This window comes from Sus scrofa, chromosome 6 (genome assembly GCF_000003025.6).
Source record: "Sus scrofa isolate TJ Tabasco breed Duroc chromosome 6, Sscrofa11.1, whole genome shotgun sequence".
Classification (NCBI taxonomy): Eukaryota; Metazoa; Chordata; class Mammalia; order Artiodactyla; family Suidae; genus Sus; species Sus scrofa.
Window position 1 is genome coordinate 84,892,647 of NC_010448.4, and position 20,923 is coordinate 84,913,569.

Here is a 20,923-nt window from a genome sequence, read left to right on the forward strand (position 1 = left end):
TAGAGATTATTGTACTAAGTGAGGTAAGTCTAAAAGAGAAAGACAAATACTATGTGATAGGAGTTCCTGTTGTGGCTCAGGGGGTTAAGAACCCAACTAGTATCCATGAAGATGCAGATTCAATCCCTGGCCTCGCTCAGTGGGTTAAGGATCCTGAATTGCCATGAGCTGTGGTGTAGGTCACAGACAAGGTTCAGATCTGGCATTGCTGTGACTGTGGAGTAGGCTGGCGGCTGCAGCTCCGATTCGACCCCTAGCCTGCGAACTTCCATGTGCCGCAGGTGCTGTCATAAAAAGAAGGAAAAGGAGTTCCTGTCGTGGCGCAGTGGTTAATGAATCCGACTGGGAACCATAAGGTTACAGGTTTGATGCCTGACCTTGCTCAGTGGGTTAAGGATCTGGCGATACCATGAGCTGTGGTGTAGGTCACAGATGTGGCTCGGATCCCGCGTGCTACAGCTGCAGCTCCGATTAGACCCCTAGCTTGGGAACCTCCATATGCTGCAGGAGCGGCCCCAGAAAAGGCAAAAGGCCTCCCCCCCCAGAAAAAAAAAAACATAAAAAGAAGGAAAAAAAATCCGATTTCATGGAAGTAGATAATAGAATGTGGTTGCCAGGGGCTGGGGGGAGATGGAAAAGGGAGGTGTAGGTCAAAGGGTACAAACTTTATAAGAACTAGTATTTATGAGGATCTAATATACAGCTTCATGACTGTGGTTAATAATTGAATATTATATGCTTAAAGTTGCTGAGAGTAGATCTTAAGCATTCTTGTAAGAAAAAAGAATTAAGTATGTTAGGTGTAATGGGTGTATTATTTTGATCTTGGTAATCATTCCATAATGTACATGTGTACCAAATTGTCACTTTGAGTGTATTCAATTGTATCAGTTATCCCTCAGTAGAGGGTGGGGGGAAAGGATGGCATGGTCAAGGGTGTTAAATATTGAAAAGAGGCCGAGTAGTAAAAAGTCTGAGGCATCTTTGGGGCTTGGCAGTTGGACATTCATTAAGGTAAAAGGGTTGCACACCATTTTTAGGGAGTAAACTTGTTGGGATTAAAACTGATTTTTAGTGTTGTTGTGGGACTCAAATACCAGTAGATTCACAGAACTAGAGTAAAGAATAACTAAACTTGGGAGTTCCCATTGTGGCGCAGTGGTTAACGAATCCGACTAGGAACCATGAGGTTGCGGGTTCGATCCCTGCCTTGCTCAGTGGGTTAAGGATCCGGCGTTGCCGTGAGCTGTGGTGTAGGTCGCAGACGCGGCTCGGATCTGGCGTTGCTGTGGCTCTGGCGTAGGCCGGTGGCTACAGCTCCAATTCGACCCCTAGCCTGGGAACCTCCATATGCCGGGGGAGCGGCCCAAGAAATAGCAAAAAGCCAAAAAAAAAAAAAAAAAAAAGAATAACTAAACTTGGAGTTCAAATATGTCAACCTGGTGTCTTGTCCCTGCTTCACTACTGACTAGCTGTATGTGTATCTTGAGTAGGTCAGTTAAACTTGATGAGCCTCAATTTCTGTGAAGTAGAAATAATCCCTTGTATATACCTCACAGAATTATATGATGCATATGAAACAATGAATGGGAAAGTACTTTAAAATTATAAAATAGATTATACTTCTTATTTAGATTTTACTAACTCTGTTCTCATAGTTATCAGTAGAGCAGGTGGTATTTAATCAAAACCAAGAATTTGAGGGAAGATGATGGAAACAAGCTACCCAGGCATCTAAGACATATGAAATCATTACTTTGGTGGATTTTAATGAACAAGAGTAAGTAGTTCTTGCATGGAAGAGCTGCTTTGGTCCAATTGACAATGCTTTCATTGTCATGTTTTGTTAGTCTTTGATTTCTAACGTGTGTGTATCTTTTTTTTTGCCATTAAAAGTCAGAAAACACTTTCTACGTCTTCAATTCAAAATGAAATCCCAAAGAAAAAATCCAAGTTTGAGTCAATAACAACCAATGGAGACAGGTAAGCCAATTCAAGTTGTGTGCATGCTTCTGCTTGAAACACATGCACAGTTCCTGAAACAGGAATACATTTTGGAGTGTGCATGGAGTCAGTCTGTGATTGTCAGTGAACTTCTTGGGGTCACTACACTAGCCACTTGGTATCTTATAAATAAAAAATACTGACATTTATTTATAAATCTATTTTGTCATTAAAAGGCTAGAACATATAACTGGATTTAACAGAAATTGAATTTTGCAGTCCACAAATAACTTTCTCACACGAATTCTAGGACGTCAACAGCTAGATGGTTTTTATTGTGATCTGTGCCTGTAGCCTCCTCCAGGTAGAGCAGGAGTTGGTTTCCAGAGGCAAAAGCAGAGACAAGTTGGAGTGAAGGTAGTATTGCTCAGTCTGTGAGGGATAATTCATGTTTCCTTAGCATTAAGAGAGACAGCCCAATGCAGGTGCCTGCTCAAGAGAAAAGATGCTTGTAGATATCTTTGTTTTGAGGAGTTTTCTGGTAGTCTAGTGATTAGGACTCGGCACTTTCAGCACTGCGGCCTGGCTGTGATCCTTGATCTGGGGACTGAGATCCACATCAAGCTGCTGCAGCCAAATAAATAAGTGAATAAGTAAATATTTTTGTTTCACTGTAAGCCTTTCTAAATGTATTTTTCTATTCCTCCCTTTCCCTTCTCCTTAGTGATGCTTCCACTTATGAGCTACTTTCTCCTAATATCCAGAGTGCCCCATCCATGTTGGTGCAGTAGACTGCTTCCCAGTAGTTCCGGGGCCAACTAGTTTCCTCTTCCTCCAGGCCTGGGTGACCAGAAGTGAGACCACCTGGCAGACTCTTCCCTAAAATCCTTGGAATCATCTCCATTCTGAAAACTCCCATTCTTGGTTCTTTCTCCCAGGCAGTGGTGGGTAGGGGAGCTGACCAGCATATGGGGTTTCCAGGGCTGAATTTTATTTATTTAGGGGAGTACACAGTGGCTATGAGGTTGGCTCTTTTCCTGTTACCTTTTTCATTAGCTTGATGTGAGACTCTTCAAGATATGGTTTTAATGTTAGTGTCACTGACTTTAAACTTCTTGAATTGATCCTTCTAGATATGCTTAATTTAGATATTGATTACATAGGGGAAGGAACCATACAGACCATCTTCCTGGTTAGCCTTACTGTTCTCTGAACAGCTAGTTTGACCATTCTGAAGAAAGTAGATGTGGCATCAGATGTTCGATCACCTCTTCCGGGATGCATGATCCTGTAAAAACTGCTTCAAGGAGTGAGACATTCTATATGCCCTGCTTTATAAAGGCCCAAGCCAGGAACCACAGACTTTAGATTCATCATTTCTGTTTTGTGCTGTTTATGATGCAGGCTGTGTTTGACCTGGAAAAAGCTCATTCATATCCTTTATTTTAACCAACACTCCTTAAAGTTTGCCTTCTACTTGTTTATTTTGTTCTTGAGATACTGCCAATATTCTTGCTGTCCATTGCCATGGAGACATCAAGCCAAAGACTTAAACTTTCCATTCTGGAGTTCCCATTGTGGCGCAGCGGAAACGAATCCGACTAACCAGAGGTTTCGGGTTCCACCCCTGGCCAATGGGTTAAGGATCTGGCGTTGCCATGAGCTGTGGTGTAGGTCGAAAGTGCTGCTCAGATCCTGCATTGCTGTGGCTGCAGCATAGGCCAGCAGCTGTAGCTCCGATTGGACCCCTAGCCTGGGAACCTCCATATGCCACGAGTGCGGCCCTAAAAAGAAAAAAAAAACTTCCCTCCATTCTGAGTGTTTTATTGCATTTGGTTACTAGCAGTGATTGTTTTCCTCAAGTAAGATGCTGATGCTTAACTTAGGTGCATGGTTTTTCACAACATCCTCTGGAAAAGATTTTTAAAAATAATTTTTCCTTGAAATGTACACAGTAACTTAATAAAATAACTTCCCCTAATAACTTGAAAATTTGGAAAATTTTTTTCTGCCACAGAGCTTACTTTTATACATATGTAAGTTCCATTCAACTGTTCCTGCATTAGCAGTCTAGCAATCTTAATCTATTCTACTTATTTGCATTTGTCTTGTTTTTTTTTTTTTTTTTTTTTTTTTTTTTTTGGTCTTTTGTCTTTTTTTGTTGTTGTTGCTATTTCTTGGGCCACTCCCGTGGCATATGGAGGTTCCCAGGCTAGAGGTTGAATCAGAGCTGTAGCCACCGGCCTACGCCAGAGCCACAGCAACTCGGGATCTGAGCCGCGTCTACAACCTACACCACAGCTCACGGCAACGCTGGATCGTTAACCCACTGAGCAAGGGCAGGGATGGAACCCGCAACCTCATGGTTCCTAGTCGGATTCGTTAACCACTGCGCCACGACGGGAACTCCATTTCTGTCTTTTTAAAGTTTGTATACAACAAGGTAAATTACATTTTTCCTTTTCTTTTTACTTTTTATGTTTTTTTTTTCTTGCTTTTCCTTTACTTTGAAAACATTCTGACAATACGTTTTCTTTTCTTTTCTTTTGTCTTCTGTTTTTGGGGTCTGCATCCATAGCATATGGAAGTTCCCAGGCTTGGGGTTGAATCGGAGCTGCAGCTGCTGGCCTACACCACAGCCACAGTAATGTGGGATCTGAGCTGTATCTGTGAACTATGCTGCAGCTTGTGGCAAAACTGGATCCTTAGCCCACTGAGCAAGATCAGGGATTGAACCTTCATCCTCATGTATACTAGTCGGGTTCTTTACCCACTGAGCCACAATGGGAACTCCTTTTTTTCTCCTTTATTTAAATTTTTTTAAAAATTAAAAAAAAATTTTTATAGCCCTCCTCCCCCACCCAGGCTGTACCCTTGACATATGGAAATTCCCAGGCCAGGGGCTGAATCTGAGCTGCTGCTTCGGCCTGTGCTACAGCTTCAGGAACACTGGATCCTTAACACACTGTGCCAGACGATGGATTGAACTCATGCTGCCACAGAGATGCTGGATCATTAACCCACTGAACCACAGCAAGAACTCCTACAGTCCTTTTTTAATGTCATGCAGACCAAAAAATTTTTTTCTGCTGAATATCTATTTTGTGTTTTTCTTTCTTTCTTTCTTTCTTTCTTTTTAGTGCCACACCTGCAGCCTGTGGAGATTCCCAGGCTAAGAGTCGAATCAGAGCTGTAGCTGCTGGCCTATACCACAGCCACAGCAATGCAGGATCCAAGCCACATCTGGAACCTTCACCATAGCTCATGGCAACGCCGGATGATCCTTAACCCACTGAGCGAGTCCAGGGATCGAACCTGCATCCTCATGAAATGCTGGTCAGATTCGTTTCTGCTGAGCCACAACAGAAACTCCCAAATGTCTGTTTTGAATTCAGTTCTGTAGTAAATGTTAGTTCAGTTTTGTTTCTGAACTATCTATTGTAACTGCCTCCCAGTTTTTTTTTGTTTTTTTTTTTTGGTCTTTTGTCTTTTTGTTGTTGTTGTTGTTGTTGCTATTTCTTGGGCCGCTCCCGCGGCATATGGAGGTTCCCAGGCTAGGGGTCAAATCGGAGCTGTAGCCACCGGCCTACGCCAGAGCCACAGCAACGCCAGATCCGAGCCGCGTCTGCAACCTACACCACAGCTCACGGCAACGCCGGATCGTTAACCCACTGAGCAAGGGCAGGGATGGAACCCGCAACCTCATGGTTCCTAGTCGGATTCGTTAACCACTGCGCCACGACAGGAACTCCCCCAGTTTTTAAAATTAATCACAATCCACTTTCCTGGTCCCACTCTTAAAAATATCCATATGCTTTTGAATTTATGTTTTTATTCTTTCATTTTTATCCCCTCATGTTTTCTGCAGGTTTCTCTCCAACAGTTTTCTGTTGACCTTTCTATACTGCCATATTCTTCTCTCTTACTTATTTTAAAAATATTAAGGTATATTTGATTATTTTTTTCTTTTTCTTTATTCATTAGGCTTCTGTATCATACAGAGAACTCATTACTTTAGGGTTTTTTTTAGTATAAGACCATTTTTCTTATGGTTTTATACTTGTAAAGTGCTTATACTTATAAAAATACCTTTTCTTTTTTAGTATCCTATAAAATTCACAACCTCCATCTCAGTATTTTCTATTTTGTTGAAATTATAGCAAAACTTTTCAATTTGAAGAAAATCTGAGTTCATTTCTAGCTTTCCTTCCCTGAGAAATGCATTTTTTAGATCATATTTGTTCATTTTTCTATGGACAGTAAAAAAGCAGTGGATGATCTCCAGGCACACCTCATGGTTTATTGTTTCTAAAGGTTATTCTTTGTAGTTTTATTTTCCCTCTGAAATATGCCTAAAAGATTAGACTTACTCTGTGTGGCCTTTGAGAACAGACTCAGGACCAATGGATGGGACTGAGAGGGAGGCAGGTTTTGGCTCAACCTGATGAAAGATGTTCTTTTAAGATTTTGGAAAAGATAAGAAGCTTCTTGGAGAAGTAGTGAGTTCCCTGTCATTGGAAGTATTTAGAAAGAATGGATCTGATTTTCTGACTTGGTAACCCATCCATCTTTTTTTTCATTTTGATTCCCAGCAGTTCTTATTAATCAGGAGTTACAGAGTTAGAGAGGTCAGACCCTAACCAGAATACACACACTGGTTTTGTCAACAATTTATTGGTATGGGAAGAGTCCTCCCTTAAGCAGCAGAGTTCCCTTTATGGCTCAGCAGTTAACGAACCCAACTAGGATCCCTGGCCTCACACCTACCCACTCAGTGGGTTAAAGATCCAGCGTTGTTGTGAGCTGTGGTGTAGGTCGCAGATGCAGCTGAGATCCTGTGTTGCTGTGGCTGTGGTGTAGGCAGGCAGCTACAGCTCTGATTGGACCCCTAGCTTGGGAACCTCCATATACTGCTGGTGCAGCCCCTAACAAGCAAAAAAAAAGAAGCAGCAGCAGCAGCAGGTAGAGTCAAGCAATCCTGAGAATGAAGAACAAAGCTGGAGGTGTCACACATTCTGATTTCAAACTATATACTTCAGAGTTATAGTAATCAAAATAGTATGGTATTATCACAAAAACAGACACACAGACCAGTGGAACAGAAATAATAAACCATACTTATATGGACAATCTATAAGAAAAGAGGTGAGAATACACAGTGAGGAAAAGATAGCCTCTTCAGTAAATGGTGTTGGGAAAACTAGATACCTACATGCAAAAGAATCAAAATGGACTTTGTCACACCGCATGCAAAAATAAACTTAAAATAGATTAAAGACTTAAATGTAAGACCTGAAACCATAAAACTCCTAGAAGAAAATATAGTATGTTCTTTGACATTGGTCTTAGCAAAGTTTTTTGGATATGTATCCTCAGGCAAGAGAAACAAAAGCAAAAGTAAACATGGGTTTCACTGTGGCACAGTGAGTTAACAATCCAACTGCAGGAGTTCCTGTCGTGGAGCAGTGGTTAACGAATCTGACTAGGAACCATGAAGATGCGGGTTCATTTCCTGAATTGCTCATTGGGTTAAGGATCTGGTGTTGCTGTGAGCTATGGGGTAGATTGCAGATGTGGCTTGGATCTGGCATTGCTGTGGAATAGGGCCAGTAAATGTAGCCTGGGAACTTCCATATGCCATAGTTGCATAAAAAGCAAAAAAAAAAAAAAAAAAATCCAACTGTAGCATCTTGGGTTGCTGTGGAGGTTCAGGTTCAGTCCTTGGCCCAGCATGCAGTTGATTAAAGGATCCAGCATTGCTGCAGCTGTGGTGTAGGTTGCACTGTGGTGTAGCTTGCGGCTGTGATGCATTCAGTCTCTGGCCTGGAAACTTCCATATGCCGTGGGTGTGGCTATTAAAAAAAAAAGCAAAAGTAAGCAAATAGGACTACATCAAACTAGAAAGCTTTTGCACAATGAAGGAAACTGTGAAAGGCAGCCCACTGAATGGGACAAGATATTTGCAAATGATATGTCCAATAAGGGGTTAATATCCAAAATACACAAAAAACTCATTTATCTCAACGTCAAAAAAAAAAAAAAAACCCAAACAGGAGTTCCTGTTGTGGCGCAGCCGAAACAAATCCAACCGGTATCCTCTATCCATGAGGATGCAGATTCGATCCCTGGCCTCGCTCAGTGGGTCCGGGATCCGGCGTTGCTGTGAGCTGTGGAGTAGGTCACAGACATGTCTCAGATCTGCTGTGGCTGTGGCTGTGGCCGGAAGCTGTGGCTCCGATTCGACCCCTAGCCTGGGAACTTCCTTATGCTGTGGGTGTGGCCCTGGCAGCGGTGGAGGGGTGGGGGGAAGCAGGTCTATTAAAAAATGGGCAGAGGACCTGAATAGACGTTTTTCCAAAGAAGACATACAGATGGCCTACAGACACATGAAAAGATGCTTAACATCACTTATCATCAGGGAAATGCAAATCCAAACCACAATGGGATACCATCTCACACCTGTCAGAATGGCTATCAGAAAGACAACAACCAACAAGCGTTGATGAGAATGTGAAGGAAATAGAACCATGTGCACTACTGGTGGGATTGTAAGTTGGTACAGCTACTGTGTACAACAGTGTGGATGTTCCTCAAAAAATTAAAAATAGAACTGCAGTATGGTCCAGCAGTATTGTAGGTATTTATCCAAAGAGAACCAAATACTAATTTAAAGAGGTAGATGCACCCTAATGTTCATTGTAGCATTGTTTATAATAGCTAAGAAAGGAAAGCAACCTAAGTGTCCATCAATAGACAAATGGATGAAGAAGATATGATATACATATATACTCCCATACAGAGTGGAATATTACCATAAAAAATGAAATCTTGGAGTTCCTGCTGTGGCTCAACAGAATCCGTGGCGTCTCTGCACACCAGAACACAAGTTCCATCCCCGGCCAGCACAGTCAGTCAAAGGATCCGGCGTTGCCAGAGCTGCAACTCAGATCTGATACCTGGCCCCAGAATGCCATATGCCACTGAGCAGCCAAAACAGAATGAATGAATGAATAAATGAATGAATAAATAAATAAAATCTATCTTAGTGTTTGCAACAAAATGGTTGGATCTAGAGGGTTTTATGCTAAGTGAAATAAGTCAGAGAAAGACAAATACCATATGATCTCACTTTAAAAAAACAAAACGGGAGTTCCCACTGTGGACAACAGAATTGGCAGCATCTTGGGAGCGCTGGGACGCAGTTTTGATACCCAGCCCAACACAGTGGGTTGGGGATCCAGTGTTGCCACAACTGCAGCTTGGATCTGATTCCTGGCCGAGGTATTCCATGTGCTGTGGAGGGGGCAAAAATGAAAAAACAAAACAAAATGAAAACAGGCTCATAGACATGGAGAGGAAATGGGTAGTTGCTAGAAGGGTGGGGGGATGGGTGAAACAGGTGAAGGGAATTGAGAGATACAGACCTTCAGTTATATAATCAATAAGTCATGGGGATGTAATATACATTATAAAGAATATGGTCAATAATTTTATAATAACTGGGGGCAGATGTTTATTACACTCAGGGTAATCAGAAGATATGCAAATGTCAAATTATTATGTAATATACCTGAAACTAACATAATATTGTATGTCAACTATATTTCAATTTAGAAAAAAGCAGCAGGTAGAGCAGAGTACTAGGAGCTTTAGGGACAACAATAAGTTATTTATACTAGCCCATTACTCCCTTTCATTTGTCACTCTGGTTAGGGGTCTAAATAGATTCTGTTGGGTTGAGGGAAGACAGTCCCTTGGGGAGTATGGGAATGGTGGTGACTCTGATGGGTCCTTTCAATATTTTCTCCTACGTGCCTTGTTTTATTATTTACATTTACTTTTTGTTACCCAGTAGTTCTGCATATTTATCAGTTAGAAAAGCAGTGATCCAGAGTTCCCATTGTGGCACAGTGGAAACGAATCCGACTAGTAACCATGAGATGGCAGGTTCAAACTCTGGCCTTGCTCAGTGGGTTAAGGATCCGGCGTTGCTGTGAGCTGTGGAGCAGGTCACAGACTCAGCTCGGATCCCACATTGCTGTGGCTGTGGTGTAGGCCAGCAGCTGTAGCTCTGATTCGACTCCTAGCCTGGGAACTTCCATATGCCTCGGTGCAGCCCTAAAAAGACAAAAACAAAAACAAAAAAAGAAATCAGTGATCCACTTTTCCTCGGACATTCTTCTCATGTGCTTCACTTAGACTGAAGGGGAATATTCTTATCATTGGGCAGTGTCTTCCCATTCTAGCCCTAGAGATGTTTGACTTGGTAACTATGAGCAAGTTTGATCAGTGGTTTGCTTTGCTATTTGGAGTTACCTGTATAGAGAATTGCTGGTTATTAGATGTTTAAGATGTAGGAAAGAACCAATAGCAAGGGGGAACCTAGAATAGTTGCTGTATTGGTAATAGGGAGTTGGGATCAGTATTCCAGAATCTGCTTAGGAAAAACAGCTTTGTGTTTTACTTCAAAGGTTGCCCTGGGGAGTTCCTGTTGTGGCTTAGTGGTAAAGAACCTGACTAGGATCCATGAAGACATGGGTTCGATCCCTAGCCCTGCTCAGTGGGATAAGAATCCAGCATTGCTGTGAGCTGTGGTGTAGGTTGCAGACGTGACTCAGATCCTGAGTTGCTATGGCTGCGGTTCAGGCTGGCAACTGCACCTCTGATTCAGCCCCTAGTTTGGAAACTTCCATATGCTGCAGGTGCAGCCCTAAAAAGACAAAAAAAAAAAAAAAAGCTGCCCTGGGAAAGTAAAGAGCTTCCTTTGGGAAGTCTCTAGAGAAGGGCAAAATTTGACTCTTGGCAGTGATTTAAATTCTTTGAGTCTAAGACTCCTCTGACCAGCCTGAGAAAGCTGTAGATCCTCACTCTAGAAACCACTCATTGTATATATACACAGAATTGTACATACAATTTCAAGACTTTACAGATTCCTGGTTAAGAAAAAAAAAAACAGAGTTCACTTGGCACTTTGACAAAATGAAGTGCTCAGAGATTGTGACTGGGAGGAATCAATTGAAAACCTAGGTTGTGGTGTGACTATAGTTTGCCACCTTTGTTCCTTTCCTAACTAAATGTCACAGAATTTTTTTTTTTCTTTTCAGGGCTGTAGGTGCGGCATATGGAAGTTGCCAGGCTGGGGTGGAATCAGAGCTACAGCCACTGGCCTACACCACAGCCACAGCAACACCATATCCAAGGCACAACTGCAACCTATGCAGCAGCTGGCGGCAACACTGAATCCTTAACCTGATGAGTGAGGCCAGGATCGAACCCATGTCCTCATGGATACTACTTCGATTTGTTTCCGCTGAGCCACATGGGAACTCCAGTGTCACAGAATTCTTAATATTGAAAGTGACAGTCAAGAGTTCCCATTGTGGCGCAGCAGAAACAAATCCGACTATGAACCATGAGGTTGCTGGTTCGATCCCTGGCCTCACTCAGTGGGTTAAGGATCTGGTGTTGCCGTGAGCTGTGGTATAGGTCGGAAATGCGGCTCAGATCTGACGTTGCTGTGGCTCTTGTGTAAGCCAGCAGCTGTAGCTCTGATTCGACCTCTAGCCTGGGAACCACCATATGCTTCAGGTGCAGCCCTAAAAAAAAAAAAAGCACAGAAAGTGACAATAGGCCAATTGTAGCATGGGGAAGTTGGCTTCCTTACTATTAATTTTATCTTTTTATTATTTTTGAAAAGGGTTGGAGTGCAGCAGCTGCACCGTATCACAGGCTTTGGAGAAGAAAAAAAAAAAAAGAGCCAAAAACTCTGTGGGAATCTGTAAAGAAAAGTGCATGAGGTTACAATTGATAATTTATCCAGATTCTAGGGAAATTGTCTAATCACAAAAAAAATATTACTCTTACCCATAAATAACTGGGAATCTTTCAATGAGCCTGAAGCAGAATATCCTTGGCTCTTGTGAGACAGCATTTATTTTAATCCTGAATGTGAGCAAGGATGGTACAGGAACACTGTGGGTTGTGGCTTTGGTTGGTATAATTTGATGGCCACCTTGCCCAGGAACTGTGCTTGATGCTGGGAATCCAAATACTTGCTCTAGTTCTTGCATTTGTAGTCAAGTGGCCCGTGATATATCCTCAGGAAGAAAAAAATTTATCCATCCAACTGTTTTTCCCCTCTATTTTTTCCACTCAGCTTTTCCCCAGACCTGGCCCTGGACTCACCAGGTACTGACCACTTTGTCATCATTGCCCAACTGAAAGAAGAAGTAGCCACTCTGAAGAAGATGCTGCATCAAAAGGATCAAATGATTTTAGAGAAAGAGAAGAAGGTACTGTTAGTCGGTGCTTCTCAGGTCAGAATGATGCAGGCAGGTAGGGTACATGGTATAGGGCATGATGCTGACTCTGTCTAACAGATGCTTGTCTGGTACTTACCATTGATGCTGCTGCTGCTGCTTATTTTGGCTAAAATAGGGCCACATCCGCTCACGGCATATGGAAGTTCCCAGGCTATTTCCCAGGTCAAATCGGAGCTACAGCTGCCGGCCTACACCACAGCCATAGCAACACCAATTCCAAGCCAAGGCTGCAACCTACACAGCAGCTGGTGGCAACACCGGATCCTTTAACCCACTGAGCAAGGCCAGGGATTGAACCGACATCCTCATGGGTACTAGTCAGATTCATTACCACTGAGCCACGATGGAAACTCCACCATTGATGCTCCAATAGAGATCCAGTGGCAACGTTGGGATGTCCTGGGGAGAAGCCTCCTGTCTGCCAGGATGAATCCTGGCGTGGTATTACTGCCATGAACCCACTTCAATCAAGTGGGTTTAGAAAGTTTATTTTTCTTTCATTCATTTGGAGGGAGTGGCCACTTCTAAGGGAGGACCCATGTTGACCAAGCATACAGAGATGATGTATAGAACTATAGTGTCTCTCTCTTCCCAGTGGGGCACAGCAGAGCACTGCTCTTCTCAGCCCAAGCTATCTAGGAAGATTGTAATCAGAGGGTGCTGAATGAGCTGGAGTTGGGACAGGATGAGGTAGTTATGTAATTGGAATTTTTAATGCTTCAGGGAATCTGATACCTCCATCTCTATTATTGGAATGGCTGTGTCCATAGAACTCAAAATATGTGGGCCAGGTCTCTCTCCTCCCTGGATAATGTCCAGGTAGGCCTTCCTCTGTGACTACATCACTTCACATCCATTGCTGACAACTCCCTTCCTGAGCGACCTACTCTTTAATTTCGGTAATATCTTCAGTGAAGTCTTATTCTGGTCTAAGGAGATTCCTCCCTCTTTAGGGGAATTTTCTATGTCCTTGTTCTGGTTCATGTCTATTATTTCTTATTTTCCATAGAGAGTCTTATTTTTACCTTAATATTTTAATGACAGTGATAACAGCTTTTTTTTTTATGCTGTGTGCCTAGCCCTATTCTGAGTACTTTATGTGTGTTAACTCATTTATCCTCATAACAACACGTTGCGGTGGGAATTACTATTATTATCATTTCATAGATGAAGAGTGCCTTCAGTATTTTTCCTCTTAGGGTTCCAATCGCTTCCTCTCACTCTGTTTTCTCCCTGAGGCTGTGTGTGTTTTGTACTGTGTTTGGAATGCAGTGATTCATTCTGAATGGTTTACAAAGACATTTGTAATGTGAAAAATCTTTACATGCATTCTTTCCATCTGATTTCTATCTCATTTTACAGGTAAGGAAATGAACCCAAAGAAATTAAATGACATGTCCAAATCACACAGCTGGTAAATGGCAGAACAAAGGAAGGAACCCAAGTCTTTCTGATTCTGCTGTTCTTTCTGCTGTGCTGTGTTTCTGCTCTGCCAGTAAGGTGGAGATTCCAGGGAAGAGATCAGTGTTCTTTCCAGTTTACTACATGACTGTCAGATGAAAGCAGATCCAAGTGTATTTTCTTCATGAACTAGATCAGAACGGCACATAAAAGGATTTTTGCAAAGTAGAGACAAAATGAACACTTGTTTCTAGTGCTTTGCAAAGTTAGAGTTTAAAAGGGAACATAAACAAATAATAGATCATTTCCCACAACCTTCAGGATCCAGGTCACACTCCTTGGCTTGGAACACAGACACTTCCTCAACATGCCTGCCTATCTGTGGCCTCATCTCCTGCCACCCTCATCAGTCATTTGAACAAGCTCTCAATTATCTCACACTCTGCCTGTGTCCATACTGTTCCTTTTGCTTGGATGGCCTTTTCTTTACCTCGTGTGCCAGTTGCTGCTTGTATCTCAAAACTCAGCTCACATATCACTTCTCTGATTTATATCTGTCTTCTCTGTGCTCTTTGAATAACAATCAGTAGAAGAAGGCCTGGAGTTTGAATTCCAGCTCTGCTACATGCTAACATGTATGATCTTGGCCACATCACTTAACCCTTTCTACGCTTTGATGTTCCCATCTATAAAATGGGAAGAATAATATTTAAGCCCTCCTCCGCAGGGTTATCATAGGCTTGAATGAAGTTATATAATCAAACAGTTTGCCTGGAGCTGGGTAAAAATTCAGTAAATGGCAAAAGCTGTTATTTTCATAGCTTCTCTCAAACCATCAGTTTTATTTGTTATAATATCTGATTTATTTGAGGGTGAGTATTTGAAAGATTATTGCATATATTAAATACATGAAATCTCTAAAACTTGCTAGTGAGTGGTTCAGTATCAAATATGCTGTTTTAGGGTTTTGTGTAATTTTCAAGAAATCATTAGAAAAAATAGGATACAGAGTTTCCTGACTTTGATTTAGGTATGGATCTTTTGGAAAGCCCTGGATTTCATTAATTTGAGAGACCATTTAGCTCTCTGGTAACAAAACACTCTTCATTGCACAGAAATTTCTTGTCGTCACTCTGCCTTTTTTCTCTTCAGATCACAGAGTTGAAGGCTGATTTTCAATACCAAGAATCTCAGATGAGAGCAAAAATGAACCAGATGGAGAAAACCCACAAAGAAGTCACAGAACAATTGCAGGTGACTGCTTATTTAATGTAGCAACTCTGGTGTATTTAGCTGATGATACTTTAAGTGATCATCTCTTAGATTTCTTTTTCTCAAAGAATTGACAGATCACAATAATCTACCTTGTAGATGTCTTTTACTGTTTTACTCTTGGATGTGCTCTGATCTCTTCCCCTCCAAAACAGTGAAATTAATAAATGTGTTCTTTGATTTTTGGATAAGCCAGATGTGACTCCAGATGTCAGAATTGTAAAGTCTGATTACCCACCACATTAAGGCACTCCATGGTTGGTTTGTGTTGCATAAAGCATCCTTCTGTAACAGTGGATCCCGAGAGGTTGAAGTAGACTGATTAACCTCCAACAAATACTTTCTTCCCCCTGAACCAAGCCCTAGAGCTTTCTGATGTTTTCTACCTCTAGAATTTGTTCACTCTTCCTGACCTCTCTATTGCATTAGCATCTACATGAAAAACATATCCTATCCTGCTAAAACATCCTTCCTGCACTGATTTTTTTTGTTTGTTTTATTTATTTATTTATTTATTTTTAGGCCAAAAACCGAGAGCTCCTGAAGCAGGCAGCTGCCTTGTCGAAGAGCAAGAAGTCAGAGAAGTCAGGAGCTATAACCTCTCCATGAGAGACCACAAGGAGGCTCCCGGCAGCAGCACGTGGATTCCTGGGTTAGGGTGGCAATCTGGCTATTCTTTGGGAATTGCAAGCTTTCTTAAGAAATCTCTGTTTTATTACAGTTATCCTCCTTTGTGCGATTGCAGTGGGCTGAATGGAAACACCTGGTTTGTGCTGTGTTAGGACTGCATGCTTGAATGTTTGGGGTTTCAAGCTCTCTCTCTCTTACTCTCTCACACTCTCACTCCCTTTCCTCTCTCTGAACCCTTCTCTTAGTACTACTGTCTCTCTGTCTGTCTGTCTCTCTCTTTTGGTACTTTTTTTTTTTTTTTTTTTTTTTTTTTGTGGTGGTCACTGCTCAGTGTTATGTGCAGAATAATTTTTTTGTGTGTCCATCATTGCATCCTGCCATACCTATGAGCAAATAGTTTGGCATTAGTTATGTATCACTGCCACCCTCTGAACTTCAAAAACTGCCACCTTAAGACTGGGTACAATGGAAGAGACTTTCTCTCTCCAATAAACCTTTTGCTTCAGGGTATACTCTTGGGTTTTTTTCCAGGTATATTATGTATGAACTTTGTACTATGTATAGCCAGAGTTTTATTTATTTTTTAAAAAAGGAAACCTTTTCTTGATAAAGGAATAATGGTAGCCTAGCTTGTTCTTCTTGTAAAAGTGACGCCTCTTAAAAAAGAGTCCTACTCTCTAGCTTTTAGTGAAAGAACCAGATCTTTTCTTTCTTGTTACCTTGGAGTCTTAAAAACTGATTGCTAAGGTAAAACAATTAGATATGTAAGTGTGGAGTTAAGTGCCTTTTAGAGGATTTTTTTGGAAGAGCATGTAAGAAGATACTTAAGGGAGGTAGCAAGGATTTGGACAACCTGCCTTCCTAAGTAAGGGCAGAAAGATTGTCCAGGTTGTACTGGACACTTCCCTCCCCAACCCTTTCCTGATTGTTGTATGTGACTGATTTTAAATTCTCACACTGCCACCTCTTTTTTAAAAAAATACCCCTTTCTTATATCAGCCGTCATACTGGGCCATTGTCAGAAAACTTTTTTTTTTTTTTTTACATGATTCAAAATGAGATAATTGAACTGCAGAGCACTTGGAGGCGTTGGTCTGAGTGGCTCAAGTATGGACTGTGAGTCTGGGAGAAAACCTCCCCACTCCTCTTCATTCACTCCAGCCTGTACACTTCCTGCTTTTAATGGAAATGTGTTGAAAACAGGTGCTTCTCAAAAGCAGCTTGGCCCCAGCCAGAATTGTGTCCTTTTTTCCCTTCTTGACCCAATAGGCATGCGGATTTACTTTTCCAGGAGAGAGGATAGATTTGTATTTCTAGCCATACTCTCAGGTCCTCTGTATGATGTTTGTGAAAGAAATTAGAGCTGTGTAGTGTGCCATGAAACAGTAAAACCACCTACCTTGGAACTGTTAATGTGGGGGGAGTGGGTATAGAGTTAGAGGTAATCATAAGGGCCGGTGACATTTGTACCTCAGTCTACCAAAAGTGTAGCAGTAAGTTTAGCTTGCTAAGCATTTCCTAGAAGCAAGTGCTTCTAATTTTTGAGCATTCTCACAAGTGGAGCCATGCACATAATTGGACAGAGATGTGAAAATGGGTGGCTTCCTTCTGGTAAGAGGAGCAATGGACCATGTTGCTTATATATCACTCTAGTAGGGGATGTCATTTTCCCTTCCAAGCAAGGGAAATAGCAGTGCTAAATAGTTTTGTAATTTTTTGAATGAGAAACTTTTAGGTAAAGATAAACTGTCAGATAATATTTTTCAGATGCATTTACATTGACTCTGGGGAAAAGATTGTGAAAAAAGTTGCAGTCATGGTTTTCTTTTGTTTTGCTTTTAATTTTAAAGACTTGAGAAATTCTGTTACATGAGGTGACAATATAAAAACATATTTAGTTTTATACTAAGTCTTTTTTTAAGGTCTTGGCATTTAATATAAAAGCAAATCCACACATTTTCTAACTTTCCACAAGTTCCAAAAAGGGAAGGAAATTTTGGTTTTTAAAAATCATGACACTGTTTTACCATGAAATTGAGTAGCTAACTTTTGGTAACACCTTTTGTTTATTTGTATGTTTGTAATAATGGACATTTTAAAACACAGGAATGTTTTGGTTTGTACAGACTTTGACAATTGTGTGTTAATAAAAATTGATATTGACTCAAATATAATTGTTGGGCTTTTTTTCCCACTTTTTCTTGCTGGTTCACCAATACGACATATCCCATAATCCTTTTCAGCCTAGAAAAGAGTCAGGTTCTCTTGCTTGTAGACTTGAAAAAATTAAAAGCCAACTCTAACGAGTTCCCACTGTGGCTCAATGGTAACCAACTTGACTAGTATCCATGAGGACGTGGGTTCGATCCCTGGCCTCGCTCAGTGGGTCAAGGATCCGGCATCGTCGTGAGCTGTGGTGTAGGTCACAGACACAGCTCAGATCTGGCATTGCTGTGGCTGTGGCATAGGCTGGAAGCTGTAGCTCTGATTGGATCCCTAGCCTGGGAATCTCCCTCCATATGCCAGGTGCGGTCCACCATTGATTTTATATTTACCATTTTTTGAAATGTAATTCATGATGAATCTTCCTAAGTTCTAAGTGAAAGTTTTTTGAGAAGCCATCTCAAGGAGAGGGATGTATTGGTTTGAAACCTTGGTGTTAGTATGATTTACTGTTTTTTCTTTTGGCGGTGCCCATGGCATGTGGAAGTTCCCAGGCCATGTATTGAATTCATGCCACAGCAGTGACCCAAGCTGCCATGGGGACAATGCCAATCTTTAACCTGCTGCACCACGAGAGACTCTGTCAGTAAGTTTCCAAGTAACAGGAGCATTTCAGACATTATCACTGTCACACCCTAGTCTGTTCTATAGGCTCACTGACAACTTATTTTCTCTAAATAATGATAGGTTTTTTGTTTTGTTTTGTTTTGTTTGTTTTTTTTTTGCCATTTCTTAGGCCACTCCCTCGGCATATGAAGGTTCCCAGGTTGGCGTCGAATTGGAGCAGTAGCCGCCCAGCCTACTTCAGAGCCACAGCAACGTGGGATCTGAGCTGTGTCTGGGACCTACACCACAGCCCATGGCAATGCCGGAGCCTTAACCCACTGAGCAAGGCCAGAGATCGAACCCGCAACTTCATGGTTCCTAGTTGGATTCGTTAACCACTGAGCCACGACGGGAACTCCTAAATAATGATAGTTTTATAAGTGCTATGATTTCAGTGTTTGTGTCTTGCCCAATTCATATGTTGAGATCCTAACCCCAGAGATGATAATGTTAGAAGGTGCTGGGCCTAGCGTCCTCATAAAAGAGGCTCCAAAGAAACCCCTTGCTCCTTCTACCATATGAGAACACAGCCAGAAGTTGCTGGCTCTTAATCTGGAAGAGAGCTCTCACTAGAATGCTAGCCTCTTGATCGAACTGGAGCCACATCAGTGTCCCCAGCCACTGCAGTGACAATGCCAGATCCTTAACCCACTATGCCACAGGAGAACTCCGCCTATTTTTAAAAACATAATCTGCTCCATAGGGAATGGATTTTGGAACCAAACCCAAAATCAATAGAGCAAGGCAGAAGCTGCAATGTCTTTCATGCCCTACCTTTGGACATCACACTGCATCATTTCTGCAATACCCTATTGGTTACAGAGATAAATTACCAAAACAATTTAATGTGGAATGGGACTACCAAGGTGCATTCATATCAGGAGGCAGAATCATTGGGGTCCATTTTGGAGGCTGGCAACCACACTGACTTTTGACCTATAAGACTGAAGAACAACAGAGTTCCCTGGTGGCCTAGTGAGTTAAGGATCTGGTGATGTCACTACTGGGTTGCTACGGTGGCATGGGTTCCATTCCTGGCCCCAGAAAATTCTTCACGCTGAGGGTGCAGCCAAACAAACAAATGATTGAGGAAAAACTATGTGAATTTCTGGATTGTGAAGGCAGGAATGAAAGTTGCCATTTGGAGGAAAGGAGTTCATATTTCTTAGTTATCACTGGAATCAGTAACTACTTTGCTTGCCAGTACTTGCCAGGCTGTCGTTGAAACAGATTATCAACTCTACTTGAAAAGGGAGATTGTGTCATGCTGTGGTTAACCCTGAAGTCATACTGCCTGTTCTATTTGGGTTCTATTTACTTACCTTAGGGCTCTTGTGAGGATTAAATAAAGTATGCAGAAGTCTCTAGATTACAGAGTATGCACTCAATTTTGTAAGCTATTATTATTCATGACTTCATAGAATCTACAATTTCTGTTTCCTAAGATGGAAAATAATAGTGAAAAACCAGAATGAATACACATGTTCATTTGTTTTTTTTTTGCTTCCAAAGTTAACTTTATCCTCAGATCACTCTTAGGCCACCAGAACATTCATGCAACCTACAACTTTTACACCTTTTTGTCAACTCCACATTGCCCACCTCGGGCATGCCACTTTATGGCACACATCCTTATAGTACCATTTTTTAAAAAAAAAGTTTAGTAAGACATATTTTCCATTTAGTAAAATTTGTCCTTCTTAATGTATAGATCAAAGGATTTTGATGGATGTAGGCAGTTGTGTAATCACCACAATTACATGGAACGTAAGGAGTTCCCTGGTGATCTAGTGGTTAGGACTCTGCACTTTAACCACTGTGACTCAAGTTCAGTCACTGGTCTGGAAACTGAGATCCTACATCAAGCCACTGCATGCTGCAGTAAGGGAGAAAAAAAAAAGAAAGAAAAGAAAGACAAAGGATATGGAATATTTCCATCATCCCAAAATCTTCCCTTATGCTCCTTGGCAGTCAATGTCCTTCCCCAACTTCAGCCCCTGGCAACCATTAATCTGATTTCTATCCCTGTAGCTTTGCCTCCTCCAGAATATCATATAAATGGGACCAACAGTATGTAGCCTTTAGGAGTTCCTGCTGTGGCTCATCAGAAACAAATCTGACTAGTATCTGTAGGTTAAGGATCCTGTGTTACCCTGAGCTGTGGTGTAGGTCGCAGAAGTGGCTCAGATCAGTCATTGCTGTGGCTGTGGTTTAGGCCAGCGGCTAGAGCTCCAATTTGATCCCTAGCCTGGGAACTTGCGTGTGCTGTGGGTACGGCCCTAAAAAGACAAAACAAACAAACGAACAAAAAAACCCCAGTATGTAGCCTTTTGGGTCTGACTTCTTTCATTTAGCATATGCTTTTGAGATTTACCCATGTTGTTGCATGTCAGTAATTTATTCCATGAAACATGGAATAGTAGTTTGTTCCTTTTTATAGCTGAATAGTTTTCCATTGTATAGCTGTACTACAATTTATCTATCCAGCAGCTGATGGATATTTGAGTTATTTCTAGTTTTGGTTT

The 20,923-nt window shown here is 41.6% G+C and overlaps 1 protein-coding gene across 2 annotated transcripts in view; it reads left to right on the forward strand.

The window, feature by feature from the left end:
* The window catches only part of FAM76A (family with sequence similarity 76 member A), a 30,345-nt gene extending 12,607 nt beyond the window's left edge, over nt 1–17,738 (forward strand). The window contains exons 6-9 of one of the 2 annotated variants that reach the window (XM_005653375.3): nt 1,897–1,983; nt 12,101–12,236; nt 14,820–14,921; nt 15,462–17,738. In XM_005653375.3, the coding sequence (XP_005653432.1) occupies nt 1,897–1,983; nt 12,101–12,236; nt 14,820–14,921; nt 15,462–15,548 (412 nt within the window). In that variant the 3' untranslated portion in view covers nt 15,549–17,738. Of the gene's footprint in view, nt 1–1,896; nt 1,984–3,441; nt 3,929–12,100; nt 12,237–14,819; nt 14,922–15,461 lie in introns of those variants that run through there. The other variant, XM_021093428.1, reaches the window with a different exon arrangement.